Here is a 22,057-nt window from a genome sequence, read left to right as displayed (position 1 = left end):
TGACAGAAGAGAGGAAATTCCCTTGGAACCTGTTCCTCTGCTTCCTGGCCCCGCTTGTGCGCTGGAGGGAAGGCCAGGCCAGAGGCCCAGCCTGCCATGGCCTCGGCCCTGGGCCCACCCCGGGCCCCCAAGCCCAAGTGTGCCCTGCCCTCACACTACCATGAGAGCTTTCTGGAGAAGAAGGGACCCCGGGACAGGGTAAGGTGGGGCAGGGAAGCTGGCCCTGCTGGGCTGCCTGGCAACTGAGGCACCTCTCTGAGCCTCCGTCTGATCTTGCCACCTGGCCAAGGAGGGCGGGGTGGGTGCTGGATGGGGCAGGGCAGGGGCTGGCGGCTAGGAAGGGTTCTGTCCATCTGTCCGTCTGTCTGTCTCTCTGACTCTTATTTGATCTCTTTCTCTTTGTCTCTCCCAGCCTGTCTCCGTCTGTGTCTCTCTGGGTCCCAGTCGCTGTTTCTGTCTGTCAGATTACAAACAGGATCAGGACTTCCTCAAGGAAATGAGGAATTAAATTAATTGGTTCCCCTTTCCCCAGCCCTGAACTTTGTGAACCTCAGCTGCCGGGGACAGGGTTAGGACAGGTGTATGTGGGGACAGGGTTAGGACAGGTGTACGCGGGGACAGGGTTAGGACAGGTGTACGCGGGGACAGGGTTAGGACAGGTGTACGCGGGGACAGGGTTAGGACAGGTGTATGTGGGGACAGGGTTAGGACAGGTGTATGTGGGGACAGGGTTAGGACAGGTGTACGCGGGGACAGGGTTAGGACAGGTGTATGTGGGGACAGGGTTAGGACAGGTGTACGCGGGGGACAGGGTTAGGACAGGTGTATGTGGGGACAGGGTTAGAACAGGTGTGTGTGGGCACAGTAAGAGCTGGTGGCAGCCACGTTCAGCAGGACAGATACTGTGGGCCAATGTGCACGTACATGGGCGTGTGTGTTTGTGTCTTGCTCAGAAACAAGCCCCGCCTCTTGGTTCCCACTAAGGCCCCATCTCTCCCTCCCCACTCCCTACATTCATTCATCTTCTCCTAGAACCCAAACCAGCCACCCCCGCTTTCCCAGCACCATCCTGACGCTGTCACTGCAGTTCCCTCCCCTCTTCTTGTGTCTCCATGAGCCTGAGTTCCCTCCCGCCTAGAAAGCACCAAGAGGCAGTCGCCCATCACCGTGGTTAAGAAAGACCATGGAGCCCTAACCGGTTTGGCTCAGTGGATAGAGTGTCGGCCTGCGGACTCAAGGGTCCCAGGTTCGATTTCAGTCAAACGCATGTACCTGGGTTGCGGGCACGTCCCCAGTAGGGAGTGTGCAGGAGGCGGCTGGTCGATGTTTCTAACTCTCTATCCCTCTCCCTTCCTCTCTGTAAAAAATCAATAAAATATATCTTAAAAAAAAAAAAAGAAAGACCATGGGCCCCATGGGAGACCCAGGTTCACATCCGTGCTCCACCCTCTCTGACTCCCGGGCCTACGAGTGATTCTCCATCTTCGTGCCTGAGTTCCCTCGGTAATAACATGGGGCGGACAGGGCCACAGACACATTTACAGGACAGGGGCAGCCCTTGGCCGGCCAAGGACTTGGCCCAGGACGAGCACTGGCTCTTTACATGAACTCACCCAGTTTTCACAACAGCCTCTGAGGTGGATACCATTAGGATCACCATTTCAGAGGTGGGGAAACTGAGGCACGGAGCGCTTAAATAACCTGCCCAATGACACACAGCTGGTACATGACAAAGCAAGTCTGACTATATGAAGTTCAATCGCTTGTTACTTTATTCCAAGTGCCTGGGACAGTGCCTGGCACAGAGTATGCCTTCAGTCGATGTTGGTTAAATGTATGACTGTATCTATGGATGGACGGATGGTTGAGTGAATAATAACTGTCAATGGAAGCACTATCCTCATTATCATTACAGACTAAAGCGATTCCTCCTGCAGGAAGTCTTCTCAGATTTTCCAGCTGGAGGGCTCCTCTCCTCTGTGATCTCCTGGCCCAGGGTCTGTCCCTCTCCAGGGCCCGAGTTTTTCTTCCTGGAGGATCTCAGTGTCTGTGCTTTCTCTATCCTCTGGAACATGATATATTTAGAAACAGAAGTCATGTCCCACTTAATATTTTGCCTGCAATAGAGCTGGTTGCTGCGGAGTAGCTGCTCATGGAATGTTTGGTGAAAAGACCCTAGAATCTTACAATCTGAGCTGTATCAGCCCCTCAGACATCCAGAGAGTTAGGGCATTTGGAGTTCAGAGTCCTGAATCTACAGACCTCCTAGAGTCCAGAGCCTTGTGAAATTCTGAGACTATGGAATATCTGAGGACCTGGCACCTAGGAGATGCCAATAAGTATCTGTGGGGTGGATAAGGGGCCAGGGAGATGTATATGTATGTGTATGGGTGGGTGGGTGGATGGATCATCATAAATCGAGTTAGCGCAACTGACTCCTAGAACAGCCCCCTCCATCGGCTGAGGGACTGTTCTGGGTCCCCCATCCTATCAAGGTTCCCTTCGGTAGCCGAAACCGGTTTGGCTCAGTGGATAGAGCGTCGGCCTGCGGACTGAAGGGTCCCGGGTTCGATTCCGGTCAAGGGCACGTACGTTGGTTGCGGGCACATCCCCAGTGGGAGATGTGCAGGAGGCAGCGGGTCGATGTTTCTCTCTCATCGATGTTTCTAACTCTCTATCCCTCTCCCTTCCTCTCTGTAAAAAATCAATAAAATATATTAAAAAAAAAAAAAAAAAAAAAGGTTCCCTTCGGTCATTTATCAGAGAATAACAGATCCCCAGAGGCTGGGCCATGAGAGAGGAGGGCCTCCCTAAGAAGGCAACCTTTGTTCAAAGACCCAAAGCAGGTAACAAAGGAAACTATGTGAAGGTCTGGGGGGCAGAGTGTTCAGGCAGAGAGAACAGCCCCTGCAAAGGTCCCGAGGCAGAAACGGGTGGGTGGGAGGTACCCAGCTGGCCAACTCACATCCTTCTCTTTCTCCCCCTCTGTTCCCCAGGATTACAAGAAGTTCTGGGCCGGCCTCCAGGGCCTCACTCTCTATTTCTACAAGAGCAACAGGGACTCCCAGGTAAGGATGCGAATGAGGGCTCAAGAGCTGGCCCATCCTTGACCCCCGGGACCAAGCAGAGGGTATGGGTGGCGTGGCCAAACCAGGGGGCCTGAGGGACCGCAGGTCTGGTGCTCAGACGCCTGCTTCTGTGCCCCCAGCACGTGGAGAAGGTAGACCTCGGCGCCTCTGTGAAAGTCACAGACGACGCTCCCTGCGGGAGCTCCCATGACCCTGGTATACGTTTCAACCTCTTCGTCCGGAACCAGGAGATCAAATTCAGGGTAGGTCTCTTGGGGGGTGGGGGTGGGGCTGGCGGGAGAACCTGCTTCCCCATCACACCCACCGTTAACACACACCAGCAAGGAGTCACAGAGTCTAACGCTGGAGTGGTGATACTGGGCAAGTCACTTGGTCTCTCTGGGCCTCAGTTTCCTCAACTGCAAAATGGGATAATATGTATAAAGTACCCAGAACAAGATACAATTCAAAAAGGTCACCACTGCCATCATTCAGTCTGCCAACAAACATTAGTGAGCACCTACTATGTACCAGACCCTCCTGTAGTTGTACAGCAGTGAACAATTAAAAACCCCTGCCCCTGTGGAGTCTACAGTCTCGTGGAGGAGGCACACAATCAACTATCAATGTGTAAAATATATGGACTGGCAGACGGCAGTGGATGCCAGAGAGACAAGTGCTAAGAGAAAATGAATGCAAAGGTCCTCAGACAGGACTATGCCTGGTGTGTTAGAGGAACAACGGCTGAAACAGAGTGAATGAGGGGGAGGGAGGAAATGAAGGCTGGGAGGGGGCTGGGCAGGTCATGCAGGGCCTTGTGGGCCATGGAGAGGACTTGCTTCTACCCTGAGGTGGGTGGGAGGCCTGGGAGGGTTTCAAGGATAAGGAGGTACATGATCTGAATTACTTTTTTTAATGTTGGTATAAGAACATTCAAGAATAACAATCCACATTAAAGGACTTATATTCAGACATCACCCTAAATTAACCTGCCTCAACTCATTTAATCTTCAAAACAGCCCTTGGAAACATGAACTGTTCAGTTCCTCACTCCCATTTCACAGATGAATAGACGGAGCCTAATCAACATGGACGTTTCCTTTCCTTCTCTCCAGGTGGAGAGCCTGGAGTCTCGGGAGATGTGGAAAGGCTTCATCCTGACAGTGGTGGAGGTCAGAGTGGTCCCCCCCTGCCTCCCTCTCCTATTCCCCAGTAGTCCTCCTCAGAAATCCTTTTTCCTTTCCATTCTTCACTCCCCAAATAAGCCCCCAGAGCAGTGGTCGGCAAACTGCGGCCCCGTGAGTGTGGCTCTTCCACAAAATACCACGTGCGGGCACACACATACAGTGCGATTGAAACTTTATGGCCACGCTCAAGAGGCCAAAGTGCCGCATGTGGCTCATGAGCCGCAGTTTGCCGACCACTGCCCTAGAGTCTCAAACAGGTCTCAAGCTGGCATTCTACAAACCCAATGTAGTCCATAAACATGTTTTGTTTAGCCAACGAGGTGCTAATTTAAAAGTCAGCTACCATCACTTAAAACCAGGATTTTAGTCAACATTCCTAATTGCTATTTTACTCATTTGTTTCCTACCTGACCCCTGCAGCCTGTAGCGTGAGACTACCTGCTCTGTCCTCCTCCCCATCACTGAAGTCTCTCTCCCTGCCTCCTCTCAAAACCTCTTTGCCCTTGAAGGGGTAGGGCAGCTCTGGAGCCCCCAGACCCAGGTTCCCATCTTGGCTCTGTCCACACTCTGCCTTCTGTGACATGGGCACAGCTGCCCATCACACAGCTGCCCTGATCGCCCCTCAGCTCCGTGTCCCGTCCAACCTCACTCTGCTGCCCGGACACCTGTACATGATGGCCGAGGCCTTGGCCAAAGAGGAGGCGCGTCGCGCGCTGGAGATGCCCTCGTGAGTGCTCCGCCTAGCAGAGGGGCTGCGGGGTGGGGATGGTGTGAGTGGGGTCTCCGGGAGGGTCTTAAGTTGAATACAGGGCTGCATTCGTGCTCAGCGGGGATTCGGTTCGGACTTGGTGTTTGGGGGCTAGTCTGGGCCTCCAGGGGCGGGTCTAGGTGCCTGGAGGACCGGACTGTGCGCCTCTGGAAACGGAACCGCGGGCTGGGGCAGAGGGGCGTCTCCTGGAGGAGGGGGTGAGGTTGGGTCTCCGGATTCTCGGTGCCCTGGGAAGGGTCAGGATCTCCGGGGGCGGGTCTAGGTGCCTGAAGGCGTGGCTGGTTGTCCCGGACCCGGGAACTAGCCGGAGGGCGAGACCTGGTGTTGGCAGCGGGGTTGTGAGCGGGCGGGGCTGCGTCCAGGGCGGGGGTACGTACGGGAGGGCGTCTGGGTCTCCGCGGGACAAGGCCTGTCCGGTGTGAGACGCGACCCTCCCCAGGTGCTTCATGAAGGTGAGCCGGCTGGAGGCGCAGCTGCTGCTGGAGCGCTACCCCGAGTGCGGGAACCTGCTGCTGCGACCCAGCGGGGACGGCAAGGACTGCGTGTCCGTCTCCACGCGCCAGACGCTCAGCGGGTGCGCAAGCGCAGCTCCGAGGCCGGCGGGGAGGGTGGGGACGGGGGGGGGGGGGGGGGGGGGTGTCGAAGGACGGGCGTGGTCAGACGTAGGGGCGGAGCCGAATCCTAGAGCGAGTTCGCCCGGGGACGAGTCCGAGCTGGGACCGGGGAGGGTTTGGGGGCGGGGCCAGAGGTCAGGGCAGGATAGGGCGTGGCCGGTGTGCGGGAGGCGGAGACAGAGCGAGGGGCGGGGCCTCCTGGTCTGAGACCGGGCACCCCGTCGCCCGCTGCACGTGCAGGACGCCGCTGGTCCGCCACTACAAGGTGAAGCGCGAGGGCCCGAAGTACGTGATCGACGTGGAGGAGCCGGTGATCACTGGGGCGGGGGCTCGGGAAGCGCACGGGCGGGGTCCGCGCCCCTGCCCAGCGGCCCTAACCGGACCCCTTATCCGCTCCCAGGTCTCCTGCGCCTCGCTCCAAGCCGTGGTCAACTATTTCGTGTTGCAAACCAAGAATGCGCTGGTGCCCTTCCTACTGGACGAGGACTATGAGAAGGTGCTAGGTGGGTGAGGACTCGGGGGCCCAGTCCCTGCCTCTCCCGCCTGCGGCCTGATGGGGACTCCCTTGGGTCAGCCCCGGGCCGGGCCGGGCCGCTGCGCCTCCTCCAGGCAGCCCTCTCTATTCTAGGCTACGTGGAGGCGGATAAAGAGAACGGCGAGAGTGTGTGGGTAGCACCCTTGGCTCCCGCGGTCCTCTGCCCAGGTGATGCCCCTCCCAAGGCAGCCACTGGGGCAGAGGGTGGAGAAACCTAGGACCCACATGGTGCCCCGTGTGCCCAATCTTGTACCCAGAAATTACTCAAACCCTGACCTCTGGGGACTTCCAGGTTGTAGAGGGGGCAGACAGAGCTGGATACAGACACTCCCAGCCCTGTGGGATCGAACCTGGGGCTGGTACAGTGCCTGGAGTAGGGGAGAAGGGGGGCAGGGTAGGGGAAGGCATCCTGGAGGAGAGGGTGTCTGCTGAAGTTCGCAAAGGATTTCAGGAGGCAGAGATGGGCAGAGGGGGACAGAAGGTGCACATGGAGTAAGAACTACCCAGAGGTGGGAAATTGGGGTGGGTATTGGGAAAGGCATGGGAGGCAGTCCAGCTTATGGGAGCAGGAGGAAGAGGTTAGAAGCAGTATGACCCGCTCTGGGCTGGGCAGATGCGGGGGTGGGGGGGGGTATGTATGTATCTATTCATATGCACATGCCACAATCACCAACACAGACTGTGTGACCTGAATAATTAGACCCATGTAGACAACAGCTCCACACATGCATGAATGCATGTGGCATGATTCTGTTCCATCTAGCACACATGCATACCTTAAGCCACAATTATGTGTGCACAGCACAAATTCAGACATTTATAGACACATGAATGTACACGTGGAGACAAGTGCCCCAGCACAGACTTTAGCGTCCATGCACTGTTATGCATATTTATATTTAACTTATTCAAACTCACCCAGTGTTCATGTTTATGCTGCACAGGAACACAAACACACACACTTACAAGTGGACATGTGTACAGACGCATGTGCACAGGGACACTGGCCTGCATCCAGGCATGCACACACACATTCCTGCTCAGAAGCACACAGACCCACCCTGAGGTACCCCTGTGCCATGTGGGTCCCCCAAATTCCTGCCGTTTCCCACCCACCAGGTGCTGCAGCCCCTGCCGGTGGCCCCAAGCAGCCACCTCCTGTGCCCGTCATGCCTGTGCCCAGACAGCACAAGCTGCCCCCGCTACTGAACCCGGATGAGAACTATGTGATCCCCATTGGAGATGCCCCAGTTGCCGAATATGAGAACACGGATGGTGGGTGGGGGACCGGGGTGGCTGAGAGAAGGGGCAGGGGGAGCAGGCTCCCGGCCGATGTGACACACCGTATCTTTGTCTGTGCAGCGCTTTCGCCGGGCTGGCCCAAGCAGTGTCACCCAGCCCAAAAGGTTCAGTCAAAGCTTCCAAAGCCACCCATGGCACCTAAGCCAGGTAGGGGACCCTCTTCCCCAGCACCTCCCCCATCCAGTAGAGGGCCATTCTCAGCCTTTATCTGCCTTCCCCAGAGCCCAAATGCCTTGCCAGCGGCCTTGCCAAGAAGCTGGCCATCAGCTCAGCACAGGCTGTCTTCCCCACAACAGGTACGGGGCCTGGGGGGCCGTTATGGGAGGGGTGTGCGCTTCACACGCGTGCGACCTGTGTAGTCACACAGGACCCAGCACTCCGAAGGGCCTGTACTTGGCTTAATGCTCTGCTGTCTCCATCTCAAAATTCCTCCTGCCTCCTGAACACATTTTCATCTTGCACTGGGCCCCACATATTTCTGTAGCCAGTCCTGGGGGTGGGGGTGGGGGTGGGGCAGCATGGACTGGGAATGCTGGGCGCAGCTGAAGTCTAGGGTACCCACCCACCAGGGTTGGCCAACGTGACAGCAGAGCTGGCAGAGAAACTGCAGAGGCGGCGGGCACTGGAACACTCAGCCGAGCACCCTGGGGATTAGCGGGCCAGACTCGGAGCATCAGTCAGACGGATCCCTCCCCCCAGAATTAAAGTTCAAGTGACCCCAAGGCCCATGAGTGTGACTTGGCTTAGTGGGGTCGTGAGGTGTTCATCAGCTGGCTCCATTCACTCCTAAAGATCCTCAGCTCAGCAAAAACTGCCATCTGACTTTGCCAGAAAAGCCCATTTTGCAGCTGGGAAAGCTGAGGTCCAGAGAGGGCCGAGGCACAGCCAGTGTCAGATGCTCTACAAGAACCAGCAGCACACCCGGCCAGTGTGTGACCTTTATTGGGAAGTGAGGTGGGGAGGAGGGCCTGCCCTGGTGCCTGCTTCCTGTTGGTGACCCCCGTTAGGAGTTAAGGCTCCAAGCAGCAAGCGAGAAGAGGGTGCCTGGCTGAAAACAGCCGAGACCTGGTGGTGGCCCCCAAAATCGGCCCAGCTGGGTGCACTGGCCTAGGTGAGGCTGGTATTGGAGCTGCTGGTGGCACTGCCTCGCTTCTGCAGGCAGCGCACGGAGCTGGGGACCTGTAGGCCTGTCGTCACCTGAAAGCTGCCACACCAAACCTGGGAGACAGGGAGGGGAGAGAAGAGGCTCGGCAGCAAAGTCATCCCCCAGAGCCACACGCACCCCCATTTCAGGCCGTGGAGGGGACCTTACTGTGAAAGCAGGCAGCAGTGGCTGAGTGAACTTGGCCTTGAAGGTGTGCAGCAGCTGTTTGGTGCGGGCGTTGTAGAAGGACAGGAGGCCTGGGTGGAGGGCAGAGGGACGGGGGACCAGTTAGAGGGTTTGCGGCAGAGAGATCAGACAGGCAGAGGTGGCTGGAGATGCCAGCTGGGGCCCAGGGTCACCTTGGTGGAAGTCGCAGTGCACGCCCAGGCAGTCAGGCACGGGGGCATCCAGCACCTTGGCCTTGTTGGCATGCTTGGCGGTGAAGCTGACCTGCAGCCAGTTGTTGATGTGCAGGCACCAGGACGCCGCGGTCTTGCCTAGCTGCTCGAAGCGGCCCAGGCTGCGGTAGGCCACCCCCACGCCAAATGCCTTGCTGTCTGGCTCGTAGTGCACTTCCCAATAATGTTCCCCGCCATCGATCAACGTGTCCCCTGTGGGGCAGGTTGGGCAGGGAGAACAGGTAGAATAGGGTCCCAGGTGTTCTTCCACAAAGGGGCAGCCACCTAGGTACTCCCCAGACCACAGTTATTCCTTCCAGATACTCCTAGGTCTCTAGCTATTCCTCCCAGATATTTCCCAGGATTTATCAACTTCCTCTAGATACTAAGTCCAGATTCTCTCCAAGCTTCCACTAGTCCTTTCAGATTCTCTACAAGTATAAGCTACTCCTTCCAGATACTTCCAGGCCTAAAAAACTCCTTCCAGCTCCCCATGTTCAGTTACTGTTCAGTCCTCAATTCTTCCCAGAAACTAGATAATCCCCAAACCTTTGCTCCTGGCTGATTCCAAGTATTCCCTACTGGAGCCCAGATACTTTCCAGGACTCCAGACTCCTTCTTGTTGCTTCCCAGACTCCCAGTTTGCTCCTGGTGGAGATCAGCTTCTTCCAGGCCTCAGCTTTTCCTGGGGTTCAGATCCCCTCCAGATATCAGCTGAATCCCGAGTCTACATCCTTTCCAGACCCCAGATCCAGATTCTTGCTACCTCAGCTACTCCCCATTCCAGCTATTCCTGAGTTTCAGCTTCTCTGAATACTCCTGCCCTACCCAGATCCCAGCCCATCTCCAGCTGAGAGCTCAGCCCCACCCCAGAAACAGAACTAACTCCAGATACATTTCTTCTCCAGGTCTACTCCTCCCTGACCTCAGCTACTCTCCCAACCACAACTAGTCTATGCTCCTCCCAGGGGTTAGATAGCTCCCTCTCAAATCTCAGACACTCTACAGACACCCCCACACCTTCCCCTGCTTCCTCTCCAAACCCTAATTCTGGATAATCTCAGATGCTTTCCAGAAAATCCAGATCATCCACAGAACTTTAACTTCTCCTCAGGCCTTAGCTTATCCCCAAAACCCAGCTACTTCCTACCTTCCTCTACCTTCTACCCCCTGATAGTACTGACCACACCAACTTCTCCAAACCTCAGGCTCTTTCTTGAGCTCTTTTCTGGATAGGGGTGATTTCCCTAAACTCCAATTCCTTCACGGACTCCAGCTTCTCCTTCAGAGGATCTAATCACTCCTGTAGTGCTAACCAATTCTCCAATCCTAGGTATTCTCAACTTCCCTGACACCAGCTACTTTCTCTGGCTCCTCCAGCTGCTTTATAGGCAATCATTTCCTTTCCAGCTACTTCCCAAATCCCAGTTACTCCCCCAGTCCCAACTATTTGACAGACCCAGGAAATCCTCCCTCAAGCTCCCGACCAGCCACTCCCCAGTCCAGAACCTCTTTCCTCAGCTCCCTAAGCTCTGGCTCCCCTCAATAATCATTCCTCCCCAAACCTTCCCATTCCACCAGCACCACAACACGTTATTGGGACCATTCCCAGAGAAGCTTTGTTGATGGCTGCCTCAGTTTCCCCAGCCAAAGGAGTTCTCTCCCGCACCCCAGCATCAGAGCCCCGGCCAGAGTCTTCCACTCTCCTCCAAGCTTCCCCCCTCCTTACCTAGCACCGTGTAGGACTCAGCTGTGAAGCGATCCCGTCCCCCACGACCTGAGGGAATCCTCTTGGGAGATGGAGTACCTCTGTGGGTGACAGGGAGGGGAGGGCTCAGTTCAGCCCTCCCCTCCCCATTGGAATGCTTCTCTGGTCCACCCCAGCCACGCGGACTTCTCATCAGCCCTTGACAGTATTTGGTCCTTCTCATATCCTGGGCCCCTGATGTCAGAACATGCCCGTGCCCTTCCTTGTCTGGAAGACTGTTCAGCCGTCAATACCCAGTTCAAAGGCTCCTCTCCCTCGATTCACTATTTTGGCTCCCCAGCTCCACGTCCCTCCCTCCACCCCAGCCTTGACCTCACTGGCTCGTGTGTTCGTGTCCATCTTGACCTCCTCTCCCAGAGACTTGGGGAGGGGCGGGGGCAGGCTACCTGGCTGGGGAGTTGACGGGAGACGCCGTCCGCCCCTTGCCGTCTTTCTCTCGAGCTTTGATGTCCTGCACCTTCCCGCCCATGGCGTCCCACTCCACGGAGAGATCATCCACCCGGAGGTTCTGGTGGGATGTGGACGCATCCAGGCGGAACATGAACGCTGGGGCCGGGCAGACGTGGGAGTCACAGAGATGGGGAAACCCGGAGAGACACAGAGACAGAGAGAGACAAACAGTGACCAAGACAGACCATGACGGGGACAGAGAACAGAGACAGAGAGAGAGAGAGAAAGACACCGATAAAGTCTCAGAGACAGACAGATACAGAGACGACAGGCAGAAAGACACCAAAAGACACAAGACGGGGAAAAGGGAGGGGGCAGACCATACAGCCAGAGGAGTAAGGCCAAGGGCTTGTTGTCTAAAGGCTCCCAGGCCTGGAGCCATTTTCAAACCACTTGTGCTGCCCTGTGCTTCTGTTGGGGATTAATCCCAGGAAAGGGGGTGGGCAGCAATATGACAGTTAAGCTCGACTGAAAAAGGCCATGCACTAAGAAGTGTGTGTCTGCAGTGCAGACAGGCTTCTAGGCCACGTTCCATGTTTGAATCCAAGCCTTCTGGGTGGCAGTCTTAGCTCTGAAGGCTAAGAAGTCTGCACTGCTGACACACCCTCCCCAGTTCTATAGAGCACTTACTCACTCGGGGAAGGGGAGAGAGGAAGTGAGTGTGTGTGTGTGTGTGTGTGTGTGTGTGTGTAAACCATCCAGGTATAAAGGGATCAAGAGCAAAAGTAAAGGACAAAAGCAGGTTTTATACCAGACACTCAGGCTGCGGAATTCTACTGTGAGCTAAGCTCTGAGCTTTCTGGCAGCATCCTGAAGATTCTCATTTCACACCCGTCCCTGGGGCCCCGGGGGGGAAGGGTTGTCGTCAGAGCCAGGGTAGGTGTGGGAGCCAGTCACCTGGTGTCTCCAGAGTCACCGGCTCGGAGAACTCGCCTGCAACTGCCTTATTGCAGGCCTTCACGCGGAAATTCATGTATTTCATGTCGAACTTGAGGCCTAGGAGACAACAGAGGGAATCTCATAGAGGGAATCAGCATAGACTCGGAGCAGGAGGTTAGAGGCCCCTGTGTCCCACAGTAAACCCGCCACAGTAAACGCCTCATGCTAAGGAGCACCTTGCAAACGACACCTTACCTGAGAAACCTTACCCGCATACACCCGTGCAGCTATGAATTACCTGGCTCTGCACCCGACCCAGACAGGCCAGAGCCTTCCCTAGGACTCTGGCTGGTATTAGAGGGAGCAGGGCAGAGCGGCTTTCTTCTCTGGGCTGGCCAGCTCGGAGGAAGTGCCTCCGGGGAAAATTGTCAGTGCTCTAGGCTAGTCTGGGGAATGCAAGTCCCAGAGCCAAAAAGTGCAACCCCTGGATCTAGGCGTACCTGGTGACGTATGAAAGATTTTCCCTTCTACTAGGCTATATCTCACCCTCCCTTCTGTCTTTTTCTTAAGATTGCTTTCGATCTTTAAAAAGAAGCTTTCGAGCTGTCTTCCCCCTCAAGTTAAAGCTCTTTGGAGAGCTTAGGAACACCCCCTTCGCTGCCCCCTCAACCTGCTCCTCACCCCCGCTCCCGCCTTGTCAGTCCCCACCTTGCAGGACCTCCTCAGTGACCACTCTTTCCCTCCTAAGAACACTGTCTTTCCTCAGCAGCCAGAGCACTGCCCTCTCCTGGCTGCCCCTTCTGGTTTCCCCGCCTTGGTCTTTGCAGGCTCCTTCCCCCCTCGCCACCTCTCCGGGGTTCCCACCCAAACTGCCTCACTCTTCTTTGGATTCCCTTCTCTGAATTCAGGGGTTTGCTCAGCAGCGCCATCTACTGCTCCAGAGCTAAGACTGCCACCCAGAAGGCTCAGATTCGAATATGGGACATGGCCTAGTGGTCGGCAAACTGCGGCTCGCGAGCCACACCCGGCTCTTTGGCCCCTTGAGTGTGGCTCTTTCACAAAATACCGACTTCTGCGCATGGGCCACGAAGTTTCAATCGCACTGTACGTGCGCGCCTGCACGTGGTATTTTGTGGAAGAGCCACACTCAAGAGGCCAAAGAGCCGCATGTGGCTTGCGAGCTGCAGTTTGCTGACCACTAATAGGCAGTGGTTCTCAACCTTCTGGCCCTTTAAATACAATTCCTCATGTTGTGACCCAACCATAAAATTATTTTTGTTGCTACTTCATAACTGTAATGTTGCTACTGTTATGAATCGTAATGTAAATATCTGATATGCAGAATGGTCTTAGGCGACCCCTGTGAAAGGGTCGTTCGACCCCCAAAGGGGTCGCGACCCACAGGTTGAGAACTGCTGGTAGAGTCACTCACTGTGTGCCTCAGTTTCTTGTTCTGCAAAACAGCGATCATATTCCCCACGCTGATCAGGGTTCACATGAGGATGAGATGAACTGAGGAATGGAAATCATAAACAACCAAAACCCTCCTGTCTTTCCAGGCAATCAACGAGATAGTAGGTTGATTGCAAGTAAACACAGGTTATTTCCATAGGTGAGCACGTTCACCTATTCCTCAATACCACACACCTTTTAATAGATTCGACTTCCTGCCCGGAGGAACTAACTCACTAGGAATTTTGTAAAAGGCGAGAGAGTGTGGCTATAAAAAAAGATGCATCAGAAAGCCTGTGACAGCGCAGATCTCTACCTGGATTGTGGTGGTAGTGACAAGAACTGGCCTGTGGGATAAGATTATAAGATTGCATATGGGATCACACACACACACACACACGAAGGAGGGTGTGTGAAGCTGGTGGAATGTGAATCAACACTGTAGAATATAGCCTTGTCAGTTTCCTGGTTCTGATATTGAACTACAGCCATGTAAGCTGCCACTGCTGGAGGAAGTGGGACATACCCAGACAATGGACTATTGTTCAGCCTAAAAGAGGAAGGAAATTCTGACACGTGCTACAACATGGATGAACCTGGAAGACATGCTCAACAAAATCAGCCAGTCACAAAAGGATAAACATGGTATGGTTCCACTCATATGTGGTACTTATAGTACTAAAAATCAGAGGAACAGGAAGTCAAGTAGGAGGAGGAGAAATGAGAGTTAGTGTTTAATGGGGACAGAGTTTCAGTTTTGCAAGATGAAAAGTTACAGAGATGGATGGTGGTGACAGCTGCACAACAATGTGAATGTACTTAATGCCACTGAACTATACAGCCTAAATGGTTAAGCCAGGCTGTGGTAGCTCAGTGGATTGAGCGTCATCCCATGGACCAAGAGGTCCTGGGTTCGATTCCCGGTCAGGGCACATGCCCGGGTTGCGGGCTCGATCCCCAGTATATCATTGATGTTTCTATCTCTCCCTCTCCCTTCCTCTCTGAAATCAATAAAAATATATTTTTTAAAATGATTAAGATTGGCCCTGACCGGTTTGGCTCAGCGGATAGAGTGTCGGCCCGCGGACTCAAGGGTCCCAGGTTCAATTCCGGTCAAGGGCATGTACCTTGGTTTCGGGCACATCCCAAGTGGGGGGTGTGCAGGAGGCAGCTGATCAATGTTTCTCTCTTATCGATGTTTCTAACTCTCTATCCCTCTCCCTTCCTCTCTGTAAAAAAAATCAATAAAATATATTTTAAAAAAAAAATAAATAAATAAAATAAAATGATTAAGATTGGGCATGCTCTCCCTCCCAGGAGCACCCACACCCAAGCCTCCTCGGCCCTTCTTTCCCCAGTCCTAAACTCGAAGGACCCCACAAAGCTTGCAACCAGGGCAGCAATGAGCAGTGACAGCTCATCCGGGACTAACCCCCCTGAACCTGTTCCCAAGACTCCCTTTTCTCTGACTTTTTTTTTTAAGTTTTCACCTAAATTTATTATTTAGTTATACTTACTCCCTCCATGTAAGATGCAATTTTGTTGGCAAAATTTTTCTTTTATCCTGTGCAAGTGTATTTATTGTCTCCTTTAAATATATCTCTGACTTCTTTTTTTTTTTTAATATATTTTATTGATTTTTCACAGAGAGGAAGGGAGAGAGATAGAGAGAGTTAGAAACATCGATGAGAGAGAAACATCAATCAGCTGCCTCTTGCACATCCCCCACTGGGGATGTGCCCGCAACCCAGGTACATGCCCTTGACCGGAATCGAACCCAGGACCTCTCAGTCTGCAGGCCGACGCTCTATCCACTGAGCCAAACCGGTTTCGGCCTTTGACTTCTTAATCAGCCAAAGCAGCCCGGCCTAGGCTCATTTCCCAACTTAGCCCCTCTCCTGTTATCCTAGGCCCTTCCCCAGGTTTAATAAATGTCCCGTAGCCCTAGCCTGTTTCGCTCAGTGAAGAGAGTGTCAGCTTGTGGACTGAAGGGTCCCAGGTTCGATTCTGGTCAAGGGCATGTACCTCAGTTGCAGGCTCAATCCCTGGCCCTGGTTGGGGTGCATGTGGGAGGCAACCAATCGATGCATCTCTCTCACATCTATGTTTCTCTCTCTGTCTCTCCCCCTCCCTTTCACTCTCTCTAAAAATCAATTGGAAAAGATCCTCGGGTGAGGATTAACAACAACAAAAAATGACCTCTAAAATAAAATAAAAATTTAAAAAAGAGGTTAAGATGATAAATGCTATGTTATATGTATTTTACCGCAATAAAAAAGATTGAGGAAAAATGGGGTGTGTTTATTTTGATTCCCACGCAAAGGATAAACCAATCGCTTCTCAGGCCATCTTGTAGGCTGGTGGCTTTTCTTTCCCGCAATTAGCATACTTATTATTAACTATGTTTGCTAATTACAGACCAGGAACAGGCTGATTACAGCCCAGGAGCTGTGGTGCTAGTTATCCTGCCAGCAAGGCTCCCCCGCCCTGAGGGTTTCCCTGGCTCAGGACGGCTCTGACACCCAACTCTCTCCCCCATCAGACCCTCCCCTACCAGCTGGGTGGACTCCCCCAAGCTTTCTTTTTTTTCTAACAAGCTTTTCTTTGTTTTTATTGATTTCAGAGTAATAATTGTTATTATTACTTCCTGAGAGAAACATCAACACTGCCTCCTGCACGGATCGAGCCAGCAACCCAGGCACGTGCTCTGACCGGAATCGAACCCAACCTCCTGGTTCATGGGAGGACGCTCAACCACTGAGCCACACTGGCAGAGGCTTTCTGCTTTCTTATACCTGCCCAGGAAATCCCCCAATCCTGAGAGGGTGGCCCCAGAACACCAGCTCCATGAGGGGAGGGATTTTTGTCTGCTTTCTCACTGCTGTAAGGACAGCACCTAGTACAATGTAGTCACTCAATAAACTAGAATGAATAAATGAATGAATGAATGAATGAATGAAGGAGAGTAGAGATAAGATGTGGACAGAGGGTGCCTTCTTCCCCTGTGTTCCCTCATCTGTAACATGGTGATAAGCCTGCCTGTTACATGTGGGTAAAAGGTTTAGCACACGGTGAGCCCTCAGTAAGTGGTGCAGGTGCTGTCATCAGTATCCTTGTTATTACTACTTCCTGCTGCTCCTGATCAGTCCATCCAGGCTGCTCTCCCACCCATGAGTATGGGGGACCACCCACCAGCCTCCAGCTGGCTGACAGGGAAACGGGAGCCAGGAGGGACTGAGCTGCACAGGGGGGTTGGCAGCTAGGCCGAGCGCCCTTACCGGTCAGGGTGTACTCTGTCTGCCGGATGCCCTCCACAACCATCCAGGGCTGGTCCTCCTTGAGGCGGGGCGGGCCCTCGAAGTTCGTCCGTCGGTACTCCAGCACGTAGTGGTCAATCTTGTTGTCCTCCTCCGGCATGCGCCACACCAGCGTCACACAGTTGTCCGCCACCAGAGACTCGGCCAGGTCGATCACGGGGGCACTGGGGACTGGCCAGGAGAGGGTGAGGGGTCAGGGCCCTGCACCAGCAGGGCAGGCCTTGCTGACCCCGTCCACAGGATAGGCCTCCTTGGGGATGAGGCCTCCTCTGGATCCCATGCATGGGGGACCCTTCAGAGTTCTGGGGCCTGGGAGTGCAGCCTCATCAGGTTCCATTAAAGCGTGGGCGGGGGGGGGGGGGGGGCAGAGCTTTTTCAGGGTTCAACCAAGAAATGGCTGGGCCTTTTCAGGATGCCACCACCTACAGGTAGAACATTTCCAGAATTCTCTACCAACTAGGGGCGTGGCCTCCATGGACCGCCACCACTGCTGGGCGGGCCTTTGGGGCTCTGCCACCAGGGGCGGGGCTTCCTCAGGATGCCACCAGGTGTGTGGCCTCCTGGTGGCACCAGGGCGACTTCTTTATGGCTCCACCCAAGGGCATTTTTGGGGTCCCCACACCTGGCTGTCAGCCTTACTCCAAGCCTTCTCTCAGGGCCTCCCAGACACCCCAGCCACTTCTCTGAAACCCTGGGGCGGTCCCCTCTCACCTGGCAGGAACTTGAGCGCCTGTAGCATCCTCCTCTCCTGGGCAAAGTCCACCATGAGGTGACTCATGTTGTCGCTGACCTTGGCTTTCAGTGACAGCCGGAAGGCAGGGGCCATGGTCACACTGCAAGGAAGGAAGTGGAGGCAGCCTGCTGGCAGGCATCTCCGGGGGGGGCCCCCTGGCCTGATCCTCTGAGGTATGGGGGTAACTCCCTTCCCCTGGTTTTGGTCCAGTGCTCTGGGCCAAGGGACCCTCACCTGGGTGTCCCCACCGTCATACCAGGGGCGGGGCACTGGGGTGGGGGCCAGATCCAGTATCTTACCCATCTTTAAGTTGCTTGGCAGCCTAGAAAGAGGGACAGAATAAAATTCAGAGTTGTCGCGACTGCATTAGAAAACCACTGTACAGACAGGAAGACTGAGGTCCAGTGTGGCAGCCATGCTAAAGTCCCTAGCGCTGGGGCAGAAACCCTTGGCTGCGCCATGAAAGGGCAGAAGGGCAAAGACACCACCCCTCCCCCATCTCCTGCCCAGTGCCCAGAACATACAATTGGCAGAGTTAGCAAATAAAAAATACAGGACAGCCAGTTAATTTGCATTTTAGATCAACAATGCTTTTTTAGTATAGGTATGTCCTATTCAATATTTATAACATACATATACAGTAAGTCCTCATTTAATGTCATCAATAGGTTCTTAAATATATATATATATATATATATATATATATATATATATATATACATACATATATAGATTTCAGAGAGGAAGGGAGAGGAAGAGAGAGGTACAAATATCAATGATGAGAGGGAATCAATGCTTGGCTGCCTCCTGCACATTGGACCGAGCCTGCAACCCAGGCATGTGCCCTTGACCGGAATCGAACCTGGGACCCTTCTGTCCGCAGGCCGATGCTCTATCCACTGAGCCAAACCCGGTAGGGTGTCAATAGGTTCTTAGAAACTGCAACTTTAAGCGAAATGATGAGTAATAAAATCAACCTTATCATAGGCTAACTGATATAAACAAGAGGTAGGTTCCTATAGCCTATTTCTGGTCACAAGAACATCACCAAACTTCTAAATAAAGACCCCAAACACTTCTAATATTACACATGGAAATAACTGTGAGCTGTACACCCATTTAAGAAGGATTAATAAAAACAAGAAAGAGAATGATTTCCAACCTCCTGATTCCAGTTCAGGGTTGCAGATGGCCAGAGCCTCTCCCAGCAACTCAGGGCACCAGTAGGAACCCACCCTGGGCAAGACACCTTCCCATCACAGGCGCACTTACACCCACCCCACACTCGATTCGGACTGGGACAGCGTAGACACGCCAACTCACCCCACCTGCCCAGCTTTGGGATGTGGGAGGGGACTGGAGTCCCTGGAGAAAACCCACGCGGATATGGAAAGAATGTGCACACTCCACACAGAGAGCGGCCTCAACCAGAATTTTCCCCCCACATCAGTGTTATAACAAAACAACTTTGAATAAAATAATGTTATCCAAGGACCTGCCGTACTAAATATTGCATGGGATATAGTATACTAAAAAATTACTCATTGTTAAATTTAAATTTCAAATACATAATTATTTTAATACAAATATGTCCTATGCAACATTCGAGAAATACTTATATAAACATTTGCATGGGATATACTCATACTAAAAAAATTATTCTGTGTTAAGTATGAACTTCAGGTTAACAACAAATAATTATTATTTACTTATTTTTAAAACTTTTATTTCTTGATTTTCAGAGAGAGAGAGAGATTTGTTGTTCGACCAATCCACACATTCACTGGTTAGTTCTTGCACGTGCCCTGAGCAGGGATCTGCAACTGTGGTCATTGGAATGATGCTTCAACCACGCCACCTGGCCAGAGCCAATAATTTTTTTTTTTTGGATAAGTATGTCCCAAAGATCACATGCAACATACTTATCCTAAATATTGCATGGGCCATACTTTACTAAAAAGTTACTCGTGGTGGCCATGAAATGCAAACTTAACGGGGTGTCCTGCATTTTGTCTGGCAGCCCTACCAGCGTGGCTTCTGAGGCCCCACCTGAGGAAAGTCCTCGCTGTCTGTGGCCTGCAGGGTCTGGTTGGCCGTCTCCAGAAGCTCCTCGGAGCTCTCCAGGGCCCGAGTGCAGGCAGCCAGCTGGTTCTGCGGGTGGCAGGGCACTGAGGGAGGAAACCTCTCACCCCAGTGCATCAGACCCTCCCCGGCCTCCCCGGGCCTGTGGGATTCAGGGCACCACACCCTTTTCCAGCTCCAAGTGGGAGCGGGAGCTGGAGAAAGGTTGGGTGTTGCTCCTCGAAGAACATCGGCATCACCTGGGGATCCTTCCTCAGACACGCACGCGCCCAGGCCACACCTGAGCCCAGGGCTCTGCGTCCCCGGGGGTGGGGATCTGGGGTGTTAAGAAGTGGCCCAGGAGGTTTCAATACAGCCCCCACCAATCCCACAGGGAACCATGGGGGGTGTATGGCCATCAGATCTGGGGGACCAGTGGGAAGGGCTGAGAAACGAGTCACTGGGTGAGAACAGGAGGGAGGAACAGCCAGCTGTGGGGGCGTGGCTGTGGCAATGGAAGAAGCGGGCGGAATGGATGGGGGATTAAGAGGGAGAACAGGTGGGTGGGGGACTGATAGGTCATGGCCAAGGAGGGGACAGGCAAGAGACCAGGGAAAGAGGCGGGAGGCCAGCATCATCAGGGTGTCTGGCTCTGGACACTGGGAACACGGGAGCATCTCCAAGAAGGGACACAGGAAAAGGGGCAGGTTTGGAAACAGACATGAGGCCAGCTGAGATCTGAGGGGTGCAGTGGAGATGGCATCTGGGCAGGGGTCTTGGAGAGTCCCCCGAGCACACACCTGCAGCTCGTAGGTCCGGCTGGCACGGTCCTGCTTTATCTTCATGAGCATCCCCTCCTTCAGCTCCTCCAGGAGGGAGAAAAGGGACTGGAACTCCGCCTCCAGGTCCTCCTGCACCTTGGCGGAGTTCGCCTTGGAGAGACGTTGCAGGTCTGAACAGCCAGGACTGGCCAAAGCCCATGCTCAGATGGGGAAACTGAGGCCTGGACATGGCAGCCGGGCCCAGAGTTCCACGGTTATCAGCAGCAACAGGCTCGCTCACAGGGCTGCCCCCGCCCTCCCGTCCATCACCTGCCCTCACCTCCATGTTCAGCAGCATCTGCTTGAGGGAGTAGATAAAACTCTGAATCTCTTCATTCTTCACAGCCAGCGTGGTGATGATCTTCCGCAGAGCCTCCTGCCCCCAGGGGAAGCGCACACACATGGCCAGTAAGCCCCTCCGCCTGGCCCAGCTCCCTCACTTGGAGCTCATGGCTCCAACCTCCAGAGATCCAGGGAGATGTGGGGCCACTGTGCCAATGCGCTTGGGCACTCAGCAGGAGGCAGGCCCTGGGGGAAGCTCTGGTCCTACCTGCCCTCACCCAGCAGGTGGGCACCATGAAGATACCCATTTTACAGGCGAGGTGACTGAGGCACAGAGTGAGCCTCTCAGTAAGGAACAAACCCTAGGCGGGAGCACAAAGCCTGCAAACCTCCGTCCTGAGGGCGGGGCATGATCAGGTGAGGGGCTCGCTCGGGAAAAGAAAACCCCAAAGGAAAGTGATGCCTGCAGCAGATGGGCTGACCTGGGGAAGGGGGGCCCTCGGAAAAGGGCTTGGCAAGGAGAAAGGAAGCTGAGGAGAGCGGGTGCCAGGGAGCCAGGTAAGTGGGGAAGGGGATGGTCTGGAGGAGGGGATGCCGGGAGGGCATGCCGGGAGGGAAGGCGGCGTGGGAGGGTCTTGCTGGGGCCTGTAGCTCTGACCCAGGCTCGGACGGGTCTGTTTTCTGGGGGCGCAGGGTCGGTGGAGTCACCTGTGCTGAGCTGGTGGGGCGGGGGCCGGGACACGCGGTCCGCAGTCCGGATGGAAGGCGTGGGGGATGGGGTCCAGGTTGCGCCTGGGATACGGGGCGGAGGTGGGGGTGGGGGTGGGGCTGGGGGCTAGGATTATACGGGGTCTCCGCAAATGTGGGGGGCTACGTTCCCAATGGAGGGGCTAGACTGGCCAGACTGCGGCGGGGGTGGAGTCTGCACTGCAGAGCAGCTGGGGGCGGGGGCGGGAGGGAGGGCGCTGCGGCATCCCCTGGTCCCCTCTCTTTGGGTACCCGAGGCGGGTGCCTCCGCGCCCCGCCCTGGTCTTACCCTCTGGTCCTCCATGGCTGCAGCCCAGCTCGTCCCGGCCCGGCCCGCGGGCCCCGCTGGCTCTTCTGGTCCCCAAGCTGCCTTGGCCGCTGCCGGGAGCCAATGGCCCGCCGAGCCCTCGCCGCGCCGCCGCGCCCCCCTTCAGCGCTCCATCACTGGCCTCAGCGCGCAGGCGCGACCCCCACCCAATGCGGCAGGCTGGGAAATGTAGTCCCGCGCTGGGGTCTCCGCGAGCAGGGAG

At 54.6% G+C, this 22,057-nt stretch overlaps 2 protein-coding genes across 4 annotated transcripts; one reads left to right on the top strand and one right to left on the bottom strand.

Annotated features, from left to right (window-relative positions):
* On the top strand, positions 1-8,197 carry STAP2 (signal transducing adaptor family member 2). Of its 2 annotated transcripts, XM_070415828.1 has the most exons (13): positions 2-198; positions 2,997-3,068; positions 3,209-3,331; positions 4,184-4,240; positions 4,882-4,982; positions 5,464-5,598; positions 5,879-5,948; positions 6,039-6,141; positions 6,267-6,341; positions 7,293-7,448; positions 7,536-7,622; positions 7,697-7,771; positions 8,045-8,197. In XM_070415828.1, exons 1-13 carry the CDS (start codon positions 97-99, stop codon positions 8,128-8,130), a joined length of 1,242 nt encoding a protein of 413 aa, XP_070271929.1. In that variant the 5' UTR covers positions 2-96; the 3' UTR covers positions 8,131-8,197. The 2 variants fall into 2 exon arrangements, with proteins under 2 accessions (XP_070271930.1, XP_070271929.1); XM_070415829.1 differs by lacking the exon at positions 6,267-6,341 and having other exon boundaries at positions 1-198.
* Positions 8,198-8,405: 208 nt separating this feature from the next.
* On the bottom strand, positions 8,406-22,057 carry FSD1 (fibronectin type III and SPRY domain containing 1). 2 transcript variants are annotated; one of them, XM_070415826.1, is made up of 13 exons: positions 21,817-22,057; positions 20,779-20,874; positions 20,478-20,609; positions 19,666-19,767; positions 17,916-17,938; positions 17,595-17,716; positions 16,845-17,054; positions 12,133-12,231; positions 11,172-11,331; positions 10,747-10,826; positions 8,979-9,230; positions 8,788-8,876; positions 8,406-8,693 (listed from the first exon to the last, which is right to left on the bottom strand). In XM_070415826.1, the coding sequence occupies exons 1-13, from the start codon at positions 21,829-21,831 to the stop codon at positions 8,583-8,585; spliced, it is 1,491 nt and encodes a 496-aa protein (XP_070271927.1). In that variant the 5' UTR covers positions 21,832-22,057; the 3' UTR covers positions 8,406-8,582. The 2 variants fall into 2 exon arrangements, with proteins under 2 accessions (XP_070271927.1, XP_070271928.1); XM_070415827.1 differs by having other exon boundaries at positions 8,577-8,693; positions 9,070-9,230.

The sequence above is a fragment of the Myotis yumanensis genome, unplaced genomic scaffold (genome assembly GCF_028538775.1).
Source record: "Myotis yumanensis isolate MYYU_CA2020_CCGP unplaced genomic scaffold, mMyoYum1.0.hap1 SCAF_5, whole genome shotgun sequence".
In the NCBI taxonomy this organism is placed as follows: Eukaryota; Metazoa; Chordata; class Mammalia; order Chiroptera; family Vespertilionidae; genus Myotis; species Myotis yumanensis.
This window is presented reverse-complemented; position numbering and strand designations above follow the sequence as displayed.